The sequence below is a fragment of the Notechis scutatus genome, chromosome 8, assembly GCF_049901735.1.
Source record: "Notechis scutatus isolate UNSWTSFEM ecotype Mainland chromosome 8, rNotScu1.2, whole genome shotgun sequence".
Taxonomy (NCBI): Eukaryota; Metazoa; Chordata; class Lepidosauria; order Squamata; family Elapidae; genus Notechis; species Notechis scutatus.
The window spans coordinates 19,081,469-19,104,683 of record NC_142016.1 but is presented as its reverse complement, the minus strand read 5'-3'; the positions used below and the strand labels follow the sequence as shown (position 1 = coordinate 19,104,683).

The following is a 23,215-nucleotide window of genomic DNA, read 5'->3' as shown; positions in this document are numbered from 1 at the left end:
TTGTAACTGTTTGTGGGAGTTTTTTTGTCTTCCGTCAAGGACATTCGGAGCTTGGAAGCAAAGTGAAGGAATAAAAGGGACTTCATCTGTTTTCTGTGACTGTGTTTGACCCTGGGTCATCACACTTTCAGGAGGGGGGCCAAAATATTCACTTTATACTCTGCTGGAGAGGGGCCAAAAATGTCTATTTGGAGGCCACAACCCTGTGCTCAGATCTCCTTCCTTTTTAATGATGTGTACCATGAAAGGCGTTGCGCTTTGAGCACAAAGATGTAGTGTAGCTCCCATCAACATCTTTGAATGTGAAAAGAAGGACTAGGGATGACGTGACAGCAGCAGTGAGCCAATATTGGAGGGGCTGCCCTACACAAAAGAGGGCATCAACCTATTTTTCCAAAGCCCCAAAGAAGGTAAGACAAGAAACAATGGATGGAAACTAATCCAGGAGAGAAGCAACCTAGAACTAAAGAGACATTTCCTAACAGTGAGAAAACTAACCAGTGGAACGTCTTGCTTCCAGAAATTGTAGATGCTCCATCACTGGAGGCTTTTAAAAAGAGGCTGGGCGGCCACTCTGCCTGGAATGGTGTAGGGTCTCCTGCTTGAGCAAGGGGTTGGACTAGACGACCTTCAGGGTCCCTTCCAACTCTGTTATTCTGTTCTTGACTTTTTTTTTATCTCTCCCCCACCGGCATCCCGGTACTTCTCAACTTAGTGACAGTTCATTGCTGATATTCTCAGCCTTCTTTCCCTGGGCAACTCCAGCTCAGCTCCTATCATTACCTCCCAGGCCTTGTTTGTCTGACTGGTGAATCCCAACGATTGAGCGTTGTAACTCGCTGGGCCAAAGCAGCGCATTTCTGTTCAATAAGCAAAATGGGGTTTAATACAAGGTGTGATCCCTCCCCGGGAACTGTGTGTTCAAATTCAAGATATTCCTGAAATTTCAGCCTCTGCTTGGGTGGTGTGCAAATTTCCATCAGCCAGTCGAGGGAAGAGAAATATGGCGGTTTGCCAATCTTCTCCCAAGGATTGTAATGATACGTGGGAATTTTTTTGGGAGGCAGGAGGGAGAACCACAGTTTGTAAAACCATTCAAGAGGTAACCTCAGCCTCCAGAAAGAGGAAGGGCATGTGTGAAGCATTGAAAAGAAGGACTAGGGGTGGCAGGATAGCAGTCTTCCAGTATTTGAGAGGCTGCCACAAATAAGAGGCAGTCAACTTATTTTCCAAAGCACCAGAAGGCAGGACAAGAAACAATGGATGGAAACTAATCAAGGAGAGAAGCAACCTTTGGAATTAAGAAGAAACCTCCTAACAGTGAGGACAATCAACCAGTGGATCGGCTTGTCTTTGGAAGTTGTGGGTGCTTCATCACTGGAAGTTTTTAAAGAAGAGACTGGACAGCCACTTGTCTGAAATGGTATAGGGCAGAATTCTCCTCCAGTCATGTTAGCTCAGGTTCTGGGAGTTGAAGTCAGTCTTAAAGGCAGAGGTCAATACCAGGTCTATTCAGCAGGTTCTGACCAGTTCTGGAAAACCGGTAGCGGAAATTTTGAGTAGTTTGGAGAACCGGCAAATCCCACCTCTGACTGGCCCCACCCCCATCTATTCTCTGCCACCCATTGAGTCCCAGCTGATTGGCTGGGTCTCCTTTTGTTGCCCTGCACAGGAAAACAGAGCTGGAAAGCAGGTTAGTGGGGTGGGAGGGAATGGAGAGTTTACAGTATCCTTCCCCTACCACACCCACCAAGTCATGCCCACCAAGCCAAGCCACACCCACAGAACCGGTATTAAAAAAATTGAATCCCACCACTGGTATAGGGTCTCTTGCTTGAGCTAGGGGTTGGACTAGAAGACCTCCAAGGTCCCTTCTAAGTCTGTTACTGTTATTCATTTCAGAAGGGCTCCTCCCCAGTTTTCCAGAGAGTAATAGGAAAGAAGGGAAAAAACTTTCAGTCTTCCAAGATTTTGTTAATGTAACCTTATAGTAAAGACAGAGTTGGTACTCCTGGTTGTGCTTCTGGATTACCTTGCAAGGTAATCTGGATTACCTTGCATTGCTAGCAACAGTCCAGGATCCATGACCAATAGTCTGGGATTATCAATTCTTAGGTTGCTGTTGCACTAGGAGTGTATGTCAGATGGGTTAGCAAAACTGGAGCCCAGCCAGTTTCTCTTCCCTACCCCACCCCAAACAGGACTTTTTAAATATTTTTACTTTCATACTGGAAAACATTTCTCCTTGATGCACAAAGAGTCTTCCAACAGTTGGGCTGAAGGATGGAAATCAGATTTCAAAGCTGCCACAGTTCTCTGCACACTTGCCCTAAGAGCACGATCAGGCAATGGAGAATATATGAAGTACTGCTTCCCTCTGGTGGCACAATAGAGCGAACAAAGTAAAACAATGTCTTGATTTTTCTTTTAAAGAAAAAATATTGTTATATAAGCATTACAGTACATTCCAACTTCCAGGAGAACATCTCTCCCAAGTTGGCTTTGCAAAACTTAAAAAGAAATCGATATTACTGTACAGGATAAACATCCAACAAAAATACCTTGGATAACATTGTTCATTTCTCTATGATAGGGTTCACCCATCACACCAAGAGCCAGTATTTCTTTAACCACAGTTCTCTGCATAAGCTACAAGTAGGCTGGCTTTACACAAGATAATATAGCCGTACCACAGATAACAACAATGATCTAATACATATCGATTTCACAGAAGACAATGTTGAAAAAGCACTACGCAACCTAAAACCATCTCTATCTATTGGACCGGATGGAATATGTGCCTACTTCTTAAGAAAGCTATCCACTGCCATAGCCAAACCTCTAAGCATAATCTTTGAAAAATCTTTCAGAACCAGCTCCTTGCCTAACCTATGGTCACAAGCCACAGTCATCCCCATCTTCAAAAAGGGAGACCCAAGCCTAGTTGAAAATTACAGGCCAATCTCCTTATGCTGCGTCACCTGTAAAGTCATGGAATCAATTATTAACCAATCCATCATCCTTCACTTAGAGACAAATAACCTACTCTCCAATAAACAATTTGGTTTCAGAAAAAAACTATCCTGTAATCTGCAACTCTTACACTGCAAAAACATATGGACGACACAACTCGACCAGGGCAAAGCAATAGACGCAATCTACATAGACTTCTGTAAAGCCTTTGATTCAGTGGTACACGACAAACTACTCCTAAAAATAAAATCCTATGGTATCTCTGGACAACTGAATAACTGGATAGAAGCATTCCTGTCAAACAGACAACAAATGGTCAAAATCGGGAGCGTACTATCAAATCCAGTACCTGTCAATAGTGGTGTCCCCCAGGGCAGTGTTCTAGGACCAACTCTCTTCATACTCTACATAAACGACCTCTGTGATCATATTAAGAGCAATTGCGTTCTCTTCGCTGATGATGTAAAGCTGTTCAATACCACAGACAATACTGCTACCCTACAAAAAGATCTTGACTATGTATCAGAGTGGTCAAACAAATGGCAACTTCAAATCTCAACAAATAAATGCTCTGTCTTACATATTGGCAAAAAAATCAGAAAATAAAATACAAGCTGAATAGTCAAGATCTTGTTGATGACTCAAGCTCTGTAAAGGACCTTGGAATACTCACCTCTAATGATCTAATTGCTATAGCCCACTGCAACTACATAGCCAAAAGGCATTAAGAGTTGTTAACCTAATCCTACGTAGCTTTTTCTCTGGTAATATCACACTACTAACCAGAGCATACAAAACATTTGCTAGACCAATACTCGAATACAGTTCATCAGTCTGGAACCCACACTACGTATCTGATATTAGCACAATTGAGAAAGTCCAGAAATATTTCACAAGAAGAGTTCTCCACTCCTCTACTCGTTGTAGAATACCTTATGCCACCAGACTTGAAATTCTAGAACTTGAAAACCTTGAATTACGCCGTCTTCGGTCTGACTTAAGCATGGTATATAAAATCATACATTGCAATGTCCTACCTGTCAATGAATACTTCAGCTTCAACCATAACAACACAAGAGCACACAATAGATACAAACTCAAGGTTAACCGCACCAAACTTGATTGCAGGAAATACGACTTCAGCAATAGAGTGGTCAATGTCTGGAATACTCTACCTGACTCTGTGGTTTCTTCCCCAAACCCCAAAAACTTTAACCTTAGACTGTCTACTATTGACCTCACCCCTTTCCTAAGAGGCCTGTAGGGGCGTGCATAAGCGCACCAACGTGCCTACCGTCCCTGTCCTATTGTTTCTCTTATTCTTTTATTTTTCTTATATGTACCCATTTCATGTATTCACAACCATGTATACACTTATACTTATTATCTTGTAAACAATTGGCAAATCAAATAAATAAATAAATAAAAATAAATAAATTACAGCTTAGGCAATGTATGAATACAGTGTGATTACGACAGCCCCTGTTCAACTTCCAGCACTGAACATGTATGCAGGAGGAGGTTTGTGTATGAATTCTCACCAAGATTGTATAAAACATCAACACATGGATGAACCAATTTTCCTTCTGAGCATCCTCAGGTTCAGGTTGCATTCAGTAGTCTTAAACCTCAATCTTGGTCATTTGAAAATGGGTGGATATTCAGAGAAATGAAATCAACACAAAATAACTAAGGTTGAAAAACACTGTTTAAACCCTTTAGTTGCCTGAATATGGTCTTTGCATGAATGCACAGCGAATGCATACGATCTGCATATTAGCTGTAACTGACCTAGTTATGGAATGCAAACAGGAAACAACTTCTGCTGTACTGGCACAAATCCAGTTTCTCCTTACTGATGGTCTGATGCTGTACATGCCTGAGGTCTAGCTAGCAATTTTCTTTTGTAGGAGGTCTCTCTATGGAAGAGAAATCACAATGGAAGGGATCAGTAAGGCAAGGATTCTCAATCTTGACAATCTTAAGATGTGTGGACTTCAATTCCCCAAATTTTCAGAATTGACATACACACAACTTAAAGTTGGTAAGTTTGGGCAACACTGCTCCAGGGAATGTTCTATTACACCAAACAATTGTCCTCTTACTATCAATGTCATCCTACTTCTCCTTCTTTCCTCTAGGTTGACCTACACATTTCTTCAAAAATAAACAACATGAAATTCTTCTGCAAGACGTTGCTGGCCTTCTGGGTCCTATCTGAAGGTACTTTTGGACCAAAAAAAAGAGAGTTCTGTCTTGGTAACATCCTCCCAAATTACATGGCGATGACCCATCAAAAACCCAAGAAGTGGGGAGGGAGGGGCTGACGTCACGACGGTACGATGTGCATCTTGGGGCTCCTATTTTTCACTGAATTAACTATTAAGAGTTAGTTATCAAGCTTGTCAACTTTAAGATGTGTGGAAGTCAACTCCCAGAATTCTAGAAGTTGAAATCCATACATCTTGAAACTTGCTAAGGCTGAAAAATTCACACTGCTATAGAGTAGATAACACCTTTGTTATTCCCTTTAGTGCTTTTTTTCAGTAGTGGAAGGAACAGGAATACAAAGAGCAAGGCAGGGAGGCATGGGTTTGGATCATCGGAGAGATCTGGTGGAGGAAGTATGTGGTTTGGCATAAATAGGGTATTCTCCCCTCCCCCAAAGAAAATATGTGGATGACTTAAGAGTCCCCCAACCCTGCCTGGTTGTTCATTATGGACAACAATTGGTGGCAACCGTTTTTTCCTTCCAGTAAGTGATGGCAGTCTCAGGGGAAGGAAATCATGAATTCCCCAGTCTCCACCCTGAAACTGTCTCCCATTAAATCTGTAGAGCTAGCAACACTATTCAAGTCTCACTGCTGAGATGCTTTCAGCCATGGAGATAAATGATCTCCATGGCCTTTCCTGCTGATTCAAAGACAGGTGAGCCACAGGTAACACATCTCCGAGGGAGGGACCTGAAAGGGACCTCAAGACTATCTATTCATCATACCCAATATGGGGGTTCTCAGGGATTTGGGAGAGCCCTAGCTAAGATTCTGTGCAGTTCAGAGAACCACCCCAAATCCCACTTCTGGCTGGCCCCGCCCACCCTGCCCCTCCCAGAAGTCCCCATGCGGCCTGTTTTGGATGCAGGTAAGTGGAGGTCGTGTGCGGAGCCTCAGGAAGGGTGAATAATGGGCCTCCCGGAAGTTCGGGAAGGCCAGAAATGGGCCCATTTCCAGCTTCCAGAGAGCCTCCGGAGCCTGGGGAGGCCATTTTCACCCTCCCGGAGGCTTCAGGAAAGCCTCCGGAGCCCGGGGAGTGCAAAAACGCACCCCCCCACACACACTGTGGTGCAGGAGGCTGACTAGGCCACACCCACCACGCCCACCCCCCCCACCAACCGGCAAAAAGACAGCCCCACCCACCGAAATGGACCATCGCCCACCACGCAACCTGGGTTTCTCTCATTGTGATTCTCTTCTGCCTCCTTCCAAAGGGGTCTTGGCTGGACCGTGGAGCGCCTGGATGCCCGAACACATCACTGCGTTTGAGGGCACCTGTGTGGTTATCCCCTGTCGCTTCAGCTACCCAGAAGAGCTGCGTCCACCAACCATCCATGGCATCTGGTACTTCAACAGCCCTTACCCCAAGAATTATCCGCCAGTGGTTTACAAATCCCGCACCAACATTATCCACGAGAGCTACGTTGGACGCAGTAGACTGCTGGGAGAGCTGAATTTCCGCAACTGCACCCTCCAGATCTCCCGTCTCAGCCCTGAACTCTCAGGGAAGTATTACTTTCGGGGAGACCTCGGTGGCTACAATCAATACACCTATCCGGAGCACACTAACCTTGAGGTCATCAGTGAGTATCAGGCAAATGGTGGTGGGAAATACCAATTCCAACTTGCTTATAAAGAGTCGGGTCTAAGCTGGTGAGCCCTTTCAAATAGTATGGGAATCAGCAACAATTAAAGGATGTAGGAGGCTTCCGTAGAGTAGGGTAGGGTAGGGTAGGGTAGGGCAGGGCAGGGCAGAGAAGGGCAGAGCAGAACAGAACTCTTTATTGGTCAAGTGTGATTGGACAAAAAGGCAATTTGTCTCCGGTGCATAAGCTCTCAGCATACATACAATATAAAACATGATGCATTGTTTTGTTTGAGTTTGCAAACTCAAACAGAAGCAATTCCACAGCTATCTGCTTTCAAGAAACAAAATCACACTAGTTTGGTAAGAATAAACATAGATAAAATAAATCAGAATTGCCTAGGTATTTGGCCAGAATTATACAGTGAGCCCTAGCTCCTTACAGAGGAGGTACAGTAACAGGACCTGGATTTGATAAATTCTTCTCCACAATGGCACAATCTTAGCTCAAAAGGATTATTTTTAGTATTCTCCAAAGAAGCTAACCTCTTATATATCCAGAGTTCCACTAACTTACAGTATCAGTTCCTAGTACGTGGATTTGATTTAATAGTAGTTACTACTGCTAAATACTGTTAATACTGCTAAAACTCTCATTGTATTGTGTATATGTACCCTATATGTATATGTTGCACAAACTTTGAATTTTATTGCAACTATTTTTTTTAATCCAGCTATTTAAATTTGGCTAACTTAAAGAATGTGTATAAAAAAAATCTGGGACCCATTACTTCTGTGGTGCTGAAATTCTCATGGTGATCAGATTTGTTCATAAAGTTGCGGCCATTGCAGTGTTCCTGGGATTTTCATCACTCTCTGTTAGCTTCCCATAAGCAAAGTCAATGGGGAAGCCGGCAGGAAGTCAAAAGTTGCTCCCACTGGGTTGTTGTTGTTGTTGTTTTTGCCTTCCTACAGTCCTTCCTCCTTTATTTGTTTAGGTAAGTAAATATTGATTCGTTATTGAAATTTGCTTGCAGCTTACAGTTATTTTTCTATTTATGATATATAATCTACTACAGGGATGTCAGACTCAAGGCTTAGAGTGCTTAGATCTGGTCTGCGGGGCAGCCATGGAAATAGCAAAGGACTGGCCTACGGTGCCTCTGCCAGAGAAAATGGAGCTTCGGAGGGCTGTGTGCGGCCCCCCCAGGCTTCATTTTTGACTACAACGGCCTCCTGCAGCCCTCTGCCAGTGAAAATGGAGCCAGGGAGGCCTGCCTGGGGAGGCCCACCCAAGCTCTGTTCTTGCTGGCAGAGGGCTGCAGGAGGCCATCGTAGTTAAAATGGAGCCTGGGCAGGCTGCACACAGCCCTCCCAAGCTCCATTTTCGCTGGCAGAGGGCTGCAGGAGGCCATTAGGGCTGAAAACGGAACCATACATGGCCTCCCCAGGCTCCATTCTCGCTGGCACTGGGATGTAGGAGGCCATCATGGTGACCTCAGGCTGCCCACACCCATCCAGCCCCCTCCCCCAAGTTCAAACACAACCCTGATGCGACCCTCAATGGAAATTGTGTTTGATGCCCCTGCTTTACTAGATGGGGGTGAAGGTTCATTCTCCGAGTTTGTGGCTTGGTTTCCAAACATTTCGTGACCAGGCTAGGTAACATCTTCAGCGGAGTTTAGGGATGTCACTGTCTGTGTTCCTCTGTTTATAAGGGCTTCGTGTGGTTAGTAGGAGAACGAACCTTCACCCTCATCCTACACCCGAGCTACAGATATTCACCACTACTGCAAACTAGATGCTCACAGGACTATTTGGCTTTGGCATTTTAAAAGAATGTAACCTAAAATGTAAGGTTCATTCTGGTCACATCAGACTGCATCTACCTTTCTCCCAAAGGAGGACACAACCGGTCAACGGCTTCTTTAGTACCCTCTCAATTGAAGGAGAAGACAGGAAAAGGGGAGTTTCCGTTTTCTCCATATTCTCTGTCTCTTTCTACTCCGTAGACAAGCCCACCATTTTGAATCCTCCAGAAGTGGTGGAGGGTTCAGATGCAGAGCTGCGCTGCGAGGTGCCCGACAATTGCCCAGACATGAAACCTGTCATCACATGGATGAACCATGAGAATTTGGCTGAGCATTCCGTCTACGCACAGATAGAGGAAGAAGGTAGCACTTGGTCACTCATCTCCATCCTGAAGTTCCTACCATTGCGTGAGAACCACGGACATGAGGTGGGCTGCAAAGTCAGCTACCCCAACACCACTTTTGAGTTTGAAGGCTTCTCGACTCTGGACGTCAAATGTGAGTTGGATAAGTAGTATATATAACAGAACAATAAAGTTGGAATATTGGAGGTCTTCTAGTCAACCCCCCTGCGTGAGCACAAGATCCTATCCAGGGGTGGGCTTCAAATTTTTCAGCAAGGGGCTCTCTGCCCTAATGGCTGGCTGGGTGGGCATGGCTGGGTGGGCATATGACTGGGTGGGTGTGGCCAACTCGACATCGCTTCTTTGCCCTAATTACCTAAAAAAAGATAATATACTAAAAAGTTGTTTATTATTTCATGCATTTAATACTTAAATAAAAGACTGGGTGAAACCAGGCTTTATAGCAATGACTGTGAGAGGGATCTTGGAGTCTTAGTGGAGTTTCTAGACAGTTACATGATTCTTATTATTTGGGAATTCATCCCCTTGGAGGCTCATGGCTATGTTATCTGATTTTCTCAATGGCTCTCCCTTGCAAGCACTGAGTGGATTGTTTATCTAGCTTGCAACACTTTTACGAGGTGTGAACTGCTCTTGGCTGAATGCCCAGAAGTTCAATTAAGCCTATTAAGAGCTTTCCCTTGCTGCTTCTCTTTCTGAGGCTTTTGGGGGGCTCTCCGAGCCCCGCAGAGTCTTAGCTAGGGGCTTTCTCGAGCCCCTGCAAGCCCCCAGCAGCCCACCCCTGATCCTATCTCATTTCTTTCCTCTTTTTGAAAGCCTTCAGTGATGGAGCACCCACAATTTCTGAAGGCAAATGGTTCCACTGGTTCATTGTTCTTGCTGTTAGGAAATTTCTCCTTAGTTCTAGATTTCTTCTCTCGGTTAGTTTCCAACCATTGTTTGTTGTCTTGCTTTTTGCTGCTCTGGAAAATAGTTTGACCTCCTCTTCTTTGTAGGAGCCCCTCAAATATTGGAAGCTTTTATATATTTTTATATTGAAACATAAATATGTTAACTTGTATATCAATAAAACTTTCATAGAAATATATTAACTTTTATATTTTACATTTTTAATATTGCGTGTAAGTGGACACCTGTCATCTTAATCTTGGAGAACACTGGAGGGTTTCTGTCAGGTGAGGCTCTGTTCAAAATCCGAGAAAGAAAACCTTAGACTCCACTGTTATAGAGAAAAGGACTTTTACTGAAAATTGAAGTGGTAGCATCATAAGAATACAAGATCTGAGGCAATTGGCGCGAAGATCACATATGCAAAGTTATCCCATGTTCCCACCCACAATAGTTCAAACTGGCCATCCAATCTGAGATGTGTATAATGTCATGTGGGGTATCTTCAGGTGGTGTTTCAGATATCTGGTATGCCAAGACGGTTGACCTTGGCTTAGACAGATAAGAGGCTACATCTGCGCAGTAAGCAAGTAAGCCTAGTCAAGAAAACATCCCAATGTTTACATTTCACCAACTCAAACCTCCAGCACTCTTCCCCCCACAAAGTCCAATTATTCTCCCCCCCCACCTTCTATGGCAGCTGGAAAGATAAGCAGAAGAAGGATTCTTGGAGGCTGACAGTTTCTGCAACAAGACTTGATGGACTCGGGCTATTGAATTACCTCCCTACTATGACACATTCTGCTGTGGTATTGCTTTTCTGCAACCATCTAAAAGCAGAATTAAAACCATGGTTCAACATTTAATCAATTATATTTATTATTATAAAGATAGCCCTCGACTTACAACCATTTGCTTAGTCATTGTTCAAAGTCAAAATGGTGTCCAAAATATGACTTATGACCATTTTTCACACTTACAAGCATCCCCAGGGTCACATGATCAAAATTTGGATGTTTGGCAACTGGCCTGTATTTACGACGGTTGCAGTGTGTTGGGATCATGTGATCACCTTTTGCGACTTTCTGACTAGTAAAGTCAGTGGGGGAAATTAGATTTACTTAACAGCCATGTTACTAGCTTAATAATTGCAGTGATTCAACTGGGGCAAGAAAGATCATAAAATGGGCAGAACTCACTTAGCAACAGAAATTTGGGTTTGATTGTGAGATCATAAGTCAAGGACTACCTGTAGTATCTGGAAATGCCCAACATCAGGACCACAACTGTGCCTTCCATAAAATAACTATAGTAAAAGAAACATTTAACATTTTCTAATGTTAAAAGTCCATCATCTTAATTAGATGGCTCAAGCTTCTGTCATAGAAAATTGCTGAGTGGAAGGGATTAGCAGTCAGTTTAGCACTTAATTATGTGGTAATTAATGGATTCCTGGCCCCTGAGCCATGTGAAAAGCAGATTTTTTTTGTTCCCGGTTTAATTTTAATGTATTCTTTTTCCTTTTTTATTGTCAAAGATGACCTGTTTTGCAAGTCACATTCCTCAAACATGCATATTTCATTTCTCATGAGACTTCCTTCATCTCTAATCAATGTCACTTTCTCTTCCATGGGAAAACAAGTAACTGGGAATATATGAGTTTAAATGAAAAATGAGCTAACATGCTAATCACAGCTTCTCACCCATTGTCATCTTCCCTCTTAAATTCTGAAACTGCTTTTGGTTCACAAACTAACAAAAAAGCTGAGGTAGACAGGGAAAAGTTACACACAAACATAAGGAAAAGTTTTTTTTTTTTTTAATTAGACATCAAGCCTTGCGATCTCACCATTTAATGGAATAAAATAGGTCCAACTCTGCTTTTGTTCACATAGGGAACAAAGGGGGAAAAGTACTAAGCGGGATGTGACCAAGAAAGTCAAGATAGCAACAGCACTTAGACTTATATACTGCTTCACAGTGCTTTACAGCCCTCTCTAAGCGGCTTACAGAGTCAGCATCTTGCCCCCAACAATCTGGGTCCTCATTTTACCCACCTCGGAAGGATGGAAGGTCGAGTCAACCTTGAGCCTTTGAATATCGAACTCCTGGCAGTGGGCAGAGTTAGCCTGCAATGCTGCATTCCCACCACTGCACCACAAGAGCTATTTCTGAGATGAATATTAGGATTACATAAATTTGTTTAATGTAATAAATATTCTTAATATTATTATTATTGCTACTTGTATAAAAATGAATTATACCCAGAAGCCACACTGTTCAGGTATTGATATTGATGTACATTTAAAAATAAAAATCCAAAAAAGGTTTTTTTTAAAAAAAAATCGATCAATCTGGGTCCTTATTTTACTGACTCATGGAAGATGGAAGACCGAGTCAACCTTGAGCTGGTCAGGATCGAACTCCAGGCTGTGTGCAGAGTTAGCCTACAGTAGTGCTTTCTAACCATTGTGCCACCACGAGAGTCATGATGATAATGATGAGGATGAGGATGCAATGCCCATAAAAGACAACAACAAAAGTCCTGGTTGCCCTAACATGACTGCCATCCTGACTTTTTTGACCATACCTGGCCGATACCTTTCTTACTACCTTTATCTGCTGCAGAAAGAAAACTGGATATGCACCTCAAAGGTGACCTCTTTATCTCTCCTTTGCAGACCCACCCCGCATCCTGCAAGTCAACTCCTCCACGGAAGTCCTCCATGGCACTCACGTGTTCTTGATGTGTATTGTGGACAGCAGTCCAACAGCCATGATTTCCTGGCTCCGAGAAAATGAAATTCTCCATGAGGACTTGGCTGGGAACCTCACACTCTACCTCGACAATGTAACTCACCTGCAGGATGGCCTCTACACTTGTGTGGCGGAGAACATCTATGGCAAAGACAACCACTCCCTTGCCTTGTCTGTGCTGTGTGAGTGCTAATCTGGGGCTCTGGAATGCATTCACCATTCTGGGATAAAGCCTATTCATTTTATTTATTTATCAAATTTATTTGCCACCCATCTCGTGTCCAACAGCTCTAGTTTCAGGATAACCTGAAACCCATTACTCCTACCCAAGGTTTCTATAACGTCGTTTAAAATGTGTGGAAGCCTTGAGTCGTGTTAATGCACGGGCCAGATTCGGGCTGCGATATGGTTGGATCTGGCCCATGGGGCGGTCCCAATCTACCCCCATCACTTCGGCCTGGTCTACCCAATGCAGAGAGGAAAGATCAGGCCAGCGAAGCTTCGGTCCGGTCTACCTTGTGCGAAGAGGAAAGATCAGGCCAATGTAACTTCAGCCCCGTCTACCCAATGCAAAGAGGAAACATACCAGCAGTTTGGGGAGTGGTGGCAAGATGTCAAAAGCATGAGAAACAGAATTTAAACAGATTTCTTTTTTCCTGGAGACCAGAGAAAAAGATCTGAGGGTCACACGTTAGCCGCAGACCATTGGCTATCCATGCAGTATCTGTTTAGTTATTGCTAAGTTTGAAGAAAGAATAACTTGATGTAAGTCAAGTTTCAACATTGCTAAATCTTTGAAAGAATGTCATTGGAACCATTCTGGGAGGAGGAATCTGTTCTTAGCTGGGGGTGACCATTTTGTACCATGTTTTGCTTAAAATGAAATGCATGTTCTTCTTGACTTCGTCTCCCTGTGCAGATGCTCCTTGGAAACCAGTCGTCAACAGATCATTGGTGGCCGTTGAAGGAGAGCCTGTCACTATCTCCTGCAGCTCACAGAGCAGCCCTGACCCAACGGTCACCATCTTCAAGGACAAGAAGCCATTAGCCATGGGGGTCTACCAAAGCCAGGTGGAGCTGGAGTTCGAATCCGTGTCGCACGAAGATGACGGTGAATACTGGTGCACAGCAGAGAACCAGTTTGGCCAGAGCAGCACTGCTTTCAACCTTACCGTTGAATGTAAGCACTGGCTTTGTGCCCCGAGAGCCCTTTTTTTAGTTCTAAATATCTCAAGTGTGTTTTGGAATTGGGTAGAGTGTGGTGGTAGTAGAGGTGGTATTCAGCAGGTTCTGACTAGTTCTGGAGAACCAGTAGCGGAAATTTTGAGTAGTTCAGAGAACCGGCAAATATCGCCTCTGACTGGCCCTGCCCCCATCTCTTCTCTGCCTCCCACTGAGTCCCAGCTGATCGGCTGGGTCTTCTTTGGTTGCCTGCAGAGGAGAATGGAGCTGGAAAGCAGGTTAGTGGGGTGGGGGACGGAACGGGATTTTGCAGTAACCTTCCCCTAGAGTGGGGTGGGAATGGAAATTTTACAGTATCCTTCCTCTGCCATGCCCAAGCCACGCCTACCAAGCCATGCCCACAGAACCGATAGTAAAAAAAATTTGAATCCCACCACTGGGTGGTAGATCAAGTGCTTTGAATGCAGAAGGCTCAGCTATGAGCTCTGGCATTTCCGGGAAAGATCTGTTCCTAAAGTTTTGAGGAACGGTTGGCAGTAAATTTGGATAAAGCTGGAGAAAAGGAACTAGCGAATTCCTCCTCTATGTTATTGTAGACCTGGAGCTATGCCTCTCCCCATTTATTCTCTTTCCCCCGATGTATTTGTTGGAAGTAGACATCTCAAGAGTGTGGACCAACCTTGTTGTATGGCTTTCCATAAATGGAGGAGCTCCCATAGAGGACTTCTACAGTCCAAGAAAGCTATTAGAGCCATGGTGGCACAATGGTTAGAACGCAGTATTGCAGACTAACTCTGCTCACTGCCAGGAGTTGGATCCTAACCAGCTGACTCAGCCTTCCATTCCTTCCGAAGTTGGTAAAATGAGGACCCAGATTGTTGGGGGCAGTATGCTGACATTTTTAAAATGCTTAGAGAAGGCTGCAAAGCACTGTGAAGCGGTATATAAGTGCTATTGCTATTAGTTCATCCCGAATTGCACTTCAGTCTCTTTATTTTTTCTCCATAGTTGCTCCCCGTATTCTTCCGGACTCCAAGTGCACAGCCGCTCGGGATACAGTAAAATGCATCTGTGCAGCCAAAGCCAACCCAGAAGCTATGATCACCTTTGAGTTGCCCACCCGCAACGTGACGGTCAATGAGACTGACCGGGAGTTTGTGTACTCCCAGAAAACAGGCTACATTGTCACCAGCATCCTGACTGTTCAGAGGGAGGTTGATTCTCAGCTCTACATAGTCTGCTCTGCCAGGAATGTCTACGGCACCAAGAACCAGCAGCTCCAGTTCCATCACTCCAGTGAGAGTCCCTGCAGGCAAACATCACCTCTGATCCCTCTGGTCCTCTTCCTCAGTCTATTGGACCATCTGTTCTGATTCGGCTCCCAAACACAACAAACCCTCTGTAGTTAACTAAAGGTTCCTTTTATTAGGAGCACCAGCAGCTACGGCAAAAAGTCTCTCTCTCTCACCCTTTCCCCCCTCTCCCTCCCCCCCTCTCTCTCTCTCACACACACAGCAGACTAACAAGTCTGTCCAGCAGGGAGATGAATAGTTGTCTGCCACATCTATTCATCTCCACCCCTGACTTTTATCCCCAGAGGTAGGGTGGGGCTTCGCTAGCAGCAGTGGCTCTTCCTTCCCAAGGACCGGCCCATAGATTTCCACTCCTCTCCTCTCCTCGGCCTTCTGTGCAACCACACATCAGGCACTGAACCCCAGCTGTTCCTCCTCTTCCTCATCAGCCACCTCCAGGCTTGGGGGCTATTGGCTTTCCATCTGACAGCTGATGGACGGCCTAGGCTCCACCTCTGTCTCTATCTCTGACAGCTCCATTCCCTCTTCTCCCTTGGGGCTCTCAGGTGGCCTTGATGATGGCCCTGACTCCCACACCACCTCATCTGATTCAGCTGCTGGAGGGGCCAGTGGCCAACACAACACCCTCCATGATAGCCGCTCCAGAGCTTCCATCAAGGGACAGCCTCACTAGTTGTCTGAGAAGGCTGATACATCAGCTACTGGCCCACTGAAAAGCCAGCAGCCCCTGGATCATGCTGGGTCTCCCTCCCCCTTGGTGGTGCTCTTTCCTGTTCAATTGCCTTCTTCAAGTGAGAAGGCAATGACTGCTACAAAGAACCACAGCTTTTGCATACCTTGCTGTCTCGCCCTGGGCAAGAATATGAATTAATAACATTAGAAGGCAAAGTGTTGAAAAGAAGTTGAACTAATTGACCAACGTTAGCCTGGAAAATAAGCTATCAAAAGATTATGTGTCAGAAGTTTTCAAATATCAGCTGGGCTGTCACATATAAATGAGAGACCAAACTTGGTTATCTCTGACTCCAGACAGCCTAAATTCCAAGCCAAAAATACTTGTGTTATACTGTATTGATTATATACTGTAATATACTCCTTATTGAGTAAAGAGTATGAACTAGCAGAGTGGGACAGAGAGGAGAAATGGAAAACTGCAAAAAAAAAAGTTGTAGATCGCTGTCATGTGACTGCAGGACACTGCAACCAGACAAAAATGCGAGCTAGTTGTTCCCAAGCACTAAAATGTGATCATGTGACTGTAGGGTGCAGTTACAAGGATGAATCATAATCATAAGGAGCCTCTGTGGCGCAGTGGTTAGAGTGCAAGCTGCTTCTGCAGCCAGCTGCCTACAATTTGGCAGTTCAAATCCCACCAGGCTCAAGGTTGATTCGGCCTTCCATCCTTCCGAGGTGGGTAAAATGAGGATCCAGATTGTTAGGGGGCATAGGCTGACTCTGTAAACCACATAGAGAGGGCTGGAAAGCACTGTGGAGTGGTATATAAGTGCTATTGCTATAATGAGGCGCAGTGGTTAGAATGCAGTACTGCAGGCTACTTCTGCTGACTGCTGTCTGCCTTCAATTTGGCAGATCGAATCTCCCCAGGCTCAGGGTTGACTCAGCCTTCCATCCTTCTGAGGTGGGTAAAATGAGGACCCAGATTGTTGGGGGCAATAGGCTGACTCTGGAAAACCGCTTAGAGAAGGTTGTAAAGCACTGTGAAATGGTATCAAAGTCTTAAGTGCTATTGCTATAAGTAGCCTTTTCTGCCAGAGCTTTAAATAGTTGTTAATTGACTACTCATTAACCAAGGACTACCTGTATTAAATGCCTTTGATCCTCTTCCAATTCCAACTTCTGGGGCTCCTCTCTTTAGTTCAGGAGGTCCAATTTCCATTGACTGATGTCTTGTTTATTTTTTGCAACAGTGAGATCTGTTTAACATGATCCAGCTGTAGTTTACTCAACAATCACCATTAAAACAAACTTGTGTTGGTGCCATGTATGACCCAACCTTTGTTCCCATATTCCTGGGTTATTTTCCGCCACCATCTTGTCTCTTTATATCACGGGTCTTCAAACTTGACAGCTTTAAGACTTGTGGACTTCAACTCCCAGAATTCTTCCTACAGTCATATTAGCTCAGGAATTCTGGGAGTTGAAGTCCACAAGTCTTAAACTTGCCAAGTTTGAAGGACTTTGCTTTATATGGGTTCTCTTTGCATTCATTTTTAAACCTGTCTGTTGACCCGTGTCTTCCTTTCTTCCAGACAGTCTGATGTGGGCAAAGGTTGGACCGGTGGGAGCTGTTGTGGCCTTTGCCATACTCATAGCTGTGGTGTGCTATGTCAGCCAGGCCAGAAAAAAGTAAGTTTTGGGGAGAAGGGAAATCCAAACCCAACTTTCTTTGATTTACACCCAACTGAAAATGGTTTTTCTTATGGCTTTGAGATCCAAACACACAGCGGGGTTTCCAGGGTAGTGGATCACCAATTGGGATTTGTTGGCACACTAAATCAAGAGGGAGAGGGCTTGTAATCCACTGTATACACACACTCATCATTGCTCAGCTTTGCATTAAAGTCAGTGTCTCCCAACCTTGGCAACTTAAAAGATATGTGGACTTCAACTCCCAGAATGGAGTTGAAGCTGCCTGGGGAATTCTGGGAGTTGAAGTCCACATATCTTTTAAGTTGCTAATGTTGAGAAACACTGTATTAAGCCATAGTTAATGCTTCTTTTAACTACATTTTGGTGTATTATCTGAATCAAAGTGATACATATATGCAATATCTACCTATATATGATACCTATCCTTAATGAGGAGCCCATACTAATTTCCAGAAGAGCCAATTCAGAATCTTGACTTACAACTTACAATTTTGAGCATAAGTTGTGATGGTCATAAAGTAGGTCTCCTTGTGACTGCATCCAATGTTATGCCCTTTTGGGGGGCAGTTGTAAAACAAACACCATGGTCATTAAGTGAACATGTCGTTTGCTATTGGAAGGGGGTTTTTTTTTTGGCCAGGAACTGAAAGTAAACACTGGTTTTCAGCAAACACATCACAAATCACCATTGTGTGATGCAGGATACTGCAAATTGTCATAAATGCACAGGCCAAATGCCCAAAATGTGATTGTGTGACCATGGTGGGTGGGAGACAAACATCAGTACTTTGAATCTGAGTTGTAAGTCCCATTTTCAGGATATGTTGTAACTTCAAACAATCACTAAGCAACCAGTCATAAATTGAAGACTACCTGTTTTATGTTGTTCTAAGTCTTACGTTATTGGGGCAGTTAATATTGTTATTGTGATTATCTCCGTTTCCCCAGAAAAAACAATGAAAATCCTGGCTTTGGGCAAACAGAAAACCCTCCTGTTGTCTACAGCGGAGATTACAGGACTCCAGGCAATCTGGAAAAATCAGAGGTACCAATAACTGTAGTTAAGTTGCTCTTGGTAGAACTACGTTGATGGGTCCCCTCCCTGCAATACACACCACTCTCACACAATCTCTCCTCTGCCTCTCTTTCGTTGCCTGGCCACAACTTCTGTAAGTTGCTTCTGCCTTATAGGCTGAATCCATTCCCATCTTTTGGAAGGGGAGGACTAGTATGCTCCTGTCAGCTCAGTATTTTAGAAGAAGGCTAACCGGAAAGCTTATTTAGAGGAGCAGGGTGGATAATTTCTCAATACGCCTTTTTTTGGAGTGGGGGGCAGTAGAGGCAATTGCCCATAGTGCCATCCATGGGAAGTGCCCTTCCAATGGATGTTTGTTTTGGAAATGGTCAGAGTGGGGGTACTTTTTCTTCCTGGTTTTTTTGCGCTCAATTCAGAAGCACCGCTTCCTGTTGAAAGGATTAGCTGGTGACATCACCATTGTCCTGGGGATGCCCAATTTGGGCTCTTTTCTTGTCCCCATCAGGAGCTGGAGTAAAGGACGGGAGCTCAACCCTGCCCCACAACAGCTCTCGGGTCTCGAACGCGGGCTTGCTAACCTCCTGCCCAGCGTTCCAACCACTCGAGCCACTGTGCTCCTTCGTGCTTCCTGGTAGCATAACTACTCGTGTCTAAGAATGGTTTCCTTACTTGGGCTTTGCTGACCTATTGATTTCAGCACAGAGAAAAAGCAAGTGTGGACCCCTGATATGACCTTGACAGAACAAGACATGAGAAGCTCAGGTGGACATTCTACCCTACATCATTGTCTCACGGCCATGACCTATGCCACAGAGATCCACGGTTTCAATCTCTCTCCCTGACTTAACTATAATTCATGGTGCCCCAAACTCATTTCATGGCAGGGTTGAGTTTGCCCAAGCTGTCCTTTCTCCCTTGGAGTCATTAGTGACTACTCTTCCTTTTCTAATAGTCTAAAGAGATCTGCTCCCTGGAAAGTCACTGACCTGGCCAAGTAAGTATGGACTTCCCTGTCCATGTGTAACATTGTCATCATCCCATTGCCCTATCCTCCTTTCCCACAAATGAATCCATGCATGTTTTTATGGGCTTGTATGTCCCTTCGTGGTAGGAATCAGTAGTGGGATCCTACCTTAGTCGCTATCAGTTTGGTGGGTGATCGTGTGTGTGCGCGCACGCTTGCCTAACAAGCGGGATGAAGAAACGAAAAGCTAGGAGCGACCCTCGGGCTTTTATTCTCTCATCTGATTGTCGAAGGCTTTTTTTCCTCCTCTCAGATGATTGGAGGCTGTTTTTTACTACCTGGTTGGCCAACTGGTAGTGATTTTTACTACCGGTTCATGTGAACCATGCCAAACTGGTAGCATACAACCACTGGTAGGAATCTAAATGTCTTGTCTGGGGTAAGAAGCTAAGCAAGGTTGGGCTGGGTTATGAACTTGGAAGGGACATCTCCAGGGAATTCCAGGGCTGTAGGCTTGATTAGAGAGTTGAAAAACACCTCAGAAGACACAGAAAAACCCTTTCTGACCTGGTGACAAGGAAACAGTATGGACACTTCCATGAAGTCACCAGGAATTCAAGGTGGATGCAAAGGAGATGTTACCTTCAAAAAAAAAAAAGAACTTCAGGAAGCTGAGAACATACTGAAATACATAACAAGGTCTTTTTTAAAATCCTGGTTAGAAACAAAGCCTAGGGAGAAATTAATAAGAGAATTCAGAGGAAGAATCACAACCTGTGGAAAAGAAACTGATTTTTTTTCTCATCACAATTCTTCTATTATTATTATTATTTAATTTCCCCTTCATCTTTACTCTTGGCATGCCCTCTCAAGATTGAAGCAGAGTAGAGCCACTTTCATGGAAACTGGTCCGTGACTTTCATTTTGGGTGTTTAGAAAAAAGGTTCTATCACAGTAAAGTCTGACTAACTTTTTTTTTTTTTTTGCCATGGGAGGCCACATTTTTTGTCCACGTTATTATTTTTAGTTCAAACAACTGCCAGGCATATGGTAGTAACATCTCTGAAGAAGGCACAGCCAGATTTTTTTCTGCTCTGCTTTTTCACTTTTGAGGGGGAGATGTTTTTTCAGAGGAAAATAGACGTGTTAAGTCTGTTAAAGGCTTAACCTAGCTATTTTGCTTGTCGTATTGCTCTGCTTCACAAATAGAATCTTCGCAGCGAATAGCACTTCAATTTGATTTTTTATTTTTTTTTATTTTTTATTTTGCATGCATTTCCCACGTCTGTTATTTGAAAACAAATTCTATCTTGGCTAAGCATATTTCCAACTTGAAAAAAAAAATCACCCTTTTTGACATGGCCTGTCTTGCATTAACAGTTGTCATGTCTGCACACAGTTCCAAAAGCAGCTTCTGAATGTGTTTGTGTGACAATATGTTTGTGTCAAATATTGTGCCTTGTGTCTGAACATCTGAAATACTCAGATATTTTTGAAAAACCCAGGAAGATAGTTTCTGTCAAGTTTCTGTGGTGTCTGTCGTCGTAACCTTCCTGGTGAAAATTATGTTGCGTCTGTCAGTGCATCTTGGTTAAATGTTTGCATGTTAAGTGGACACTTTCCATTTGTGGTCTATATACATAGCATCCTGTCCCTTATTTCTACCACCTCATGTCTTGCAGTTCAACTTGTCTCCCCGCCTCAGATGTTGCTGAACTACACTTCCTAATATCCCTTAGCATTGATCCTGATGGCCAGGACTACTGAGTGTGTCCTCAGCAATATCTGGAATCCTACTTTGATTCTACGGGAATGAACCAAATGATATAACTCAGAGAGTGAGTTGGCGCAAGCAATAACCTGCTCTTGTTTGTCTGCTCACCTCCTCCTCCAGTATGGGCGCTGTGACAAACGGCTGTTGAACAAGCGTGAGGACCTGGGGATTGATTATGCCAACATAGACTTCACCAAATTGTCCACCAAGGACAGCTATACCCTGACCGAGGAGTTGGCTGAATATGCTGAAATCCGAGTCAAGTGAGGCCTCTTCTCACCAAGGCCTTCCTTCCGACTGGAACTATAGTAGTTGAACGAGACCCCAAGCCGTCACCATTCCTGGGCTGGGCATCCATCATCTCTCAGGGGGACTCCACATTATCCACTGTTTTTGATATCCTGATGTTCGCACTCCAAAATACGGGGTGCATTTTCATTTCCTGGAGAGTACATACTGAAGGTCAACTAACACAGATTAGGGTTCCCCTTTTCTCTCACACACACAAACCCCACAAGTAAACACTGGTCCTTTTGGCCAGCCAACAGGTTATAGTTACAGAATGGTGAGAGGGTAGCTCTTTCTGCTTCTGCTGTGGTAAATTGCTAAATCTTGGGTACCTAGTCTAATTTGCTAGCAAACGATCAAAGTAGAACAAGATTCCAGATCATTATCGTAAGGATCAAATTGACAAATCCAGAACAGCTGTGATCTAATGGGTATCCCCCATCTGACAGGGTTTCATGAAAGAAGTTGTGTTTCTAGGAGAAATTGAATGGATTGGTTTTCACCACAATGCCCAAGAGTCTTGATCCATCTCATCAAGGCTGATGATCATAAGCAGTAGAGTTGGCTCTCTATCTGTCCAACGTTCACTTCACATTCCACATTCCAGATTCAGATTCCAGATTCACATTCCAGATTCAAGCTGGAAAAAAAATCAAATTCCAGCTCACATGTAGAGTTATTCTCTACATTTCTGTCTTTAACAAAATAAAGAAAGCAGGGCACATTTAGGCATATCATTTATTTCTCCATGTATAAGACAGTGGACATTTTACCACCCTGTTTTGATTCCAGCATCATAGTTTTCAGGTTAAAAAGAAACAAAGTGATGAGATGACCGAAAACATCACCTAGTGAATTCTAGCGTCTCCAGGGCACCCACCAGCTATGGTTGAAGAAATATAAAGCTTGCCCAGCTACTGTCCTTTTGACATAGCAATGGTTGGGTGACTCTAGAAGATGCTATGAATTGCTAGCATGGAAATGACCTTCATTGTCAAGCCATTTTTACCAGATATGCTTAGATCCAATTTTACATTATGTATATCTGTTAAGTAGAAAGACTAACTTCTGTTTCCTAGAATGTATGTTCTGTTTCATCAAGGATTTCCTTCTGCACCCCATAATAGTTCCCAATGATACATTCCTGTTGTTGTTAGCATGACTAATGAAAGTGCTGTGTGTTTTGCTGAGCAACTGGATATTGTATTCTGTAGCATCCATCAATTCTGTCGCTTTGCCTTTTGAGAAAAAGTGCCCTTTTCAATAAGTAAATTTGTTGGGCAAAATATCTTCTCTTTCCTCTGCTTGTTCAACCTCAGGAAGACAGAAGGCTGATGTTTTAAACCCATCACGAATCCCATTGATTTTGATGACACTGGAACGCTATAGAAGAAATATCTCGGATCCTTCGTTATTTGCTGAAGACCTATGATTATACTGAAAACCTTGACTGTTCATCCTCGTGGTCATATAGCAAATCCTTCCAATCATAAAGCAGTTTTAAATGCAAAAATGATGGGGCGAGATAACCATCATTTGGGGAGCATTTAATTTGAAAACCTGCAGTGAGCAAGTGGTTGAATTTGGGGGTTTTAATTGGCCTCTTCTAACTCCA

At 43.8% G+C, this 23,215-nt stretch overlaps 1 protein-coding gene across 5 annotated transcripts in view; it reads left to right on the top strand.

The window, feature by feature from the left end:
* The window catches only part of MAG (myelin associated glycoprotein), a 36,252-nt gene extending 13,364 nt beyond the window's left edge, over positions 1–22,888 (top strand). Inside the window, exons 2-11 of one of the 5 annotated variants that reach the window (XM_087970950.1) lie at positions 5,115–5,196; positions 6,461–6,829; positions 8,844–9,140; positions 12,577–12,834; positions 13,572–13,832; positions 14,843–15,130; positions 17,418–17,514; positions 18,487–18,583; positions 19,527–19,568; positions 21,221–22,888. In XM_087970950.1, the coding sequence (XP_087827076.1) occupies positions 5,148–5,196; positions 6,461–6,829; positions 8,844–9,140; positions 12,577–12,834; positions 13,572–13,832; positions 14,843–15,130; positions 17,418–17,514; positions 18,487–18,583; positions 19,527–19,559 (1,749 nt within the window). In that variant the 5' untranslated portion in view covers positions 5,115–5,147 and the 3' untranslated portion in view covers positions 19,560–19,568; positions 21,221–22,888. Of the gene's footprint in view, positions 1–354; positions 411–5,114; positions 5,197–6,460; positions 6,830–8,843; positions 9,141–12,576; positions 12,835–13,571; positions 13,833–14,842; positions 15,131–17,417; positions 17,515–18,486; positions 18,584–19,526; positions 19,569–21,220 lie in introns of those variants that run through there. The other 4 variants (XM_087970949.1, XM_087970947.1, XM_087970951.1 and 1 more) reach the window with 4 other exon arrangements.
* The last annotated feature ends 327 nt before the right edge of the window (positions 22,889–23,215 follow it).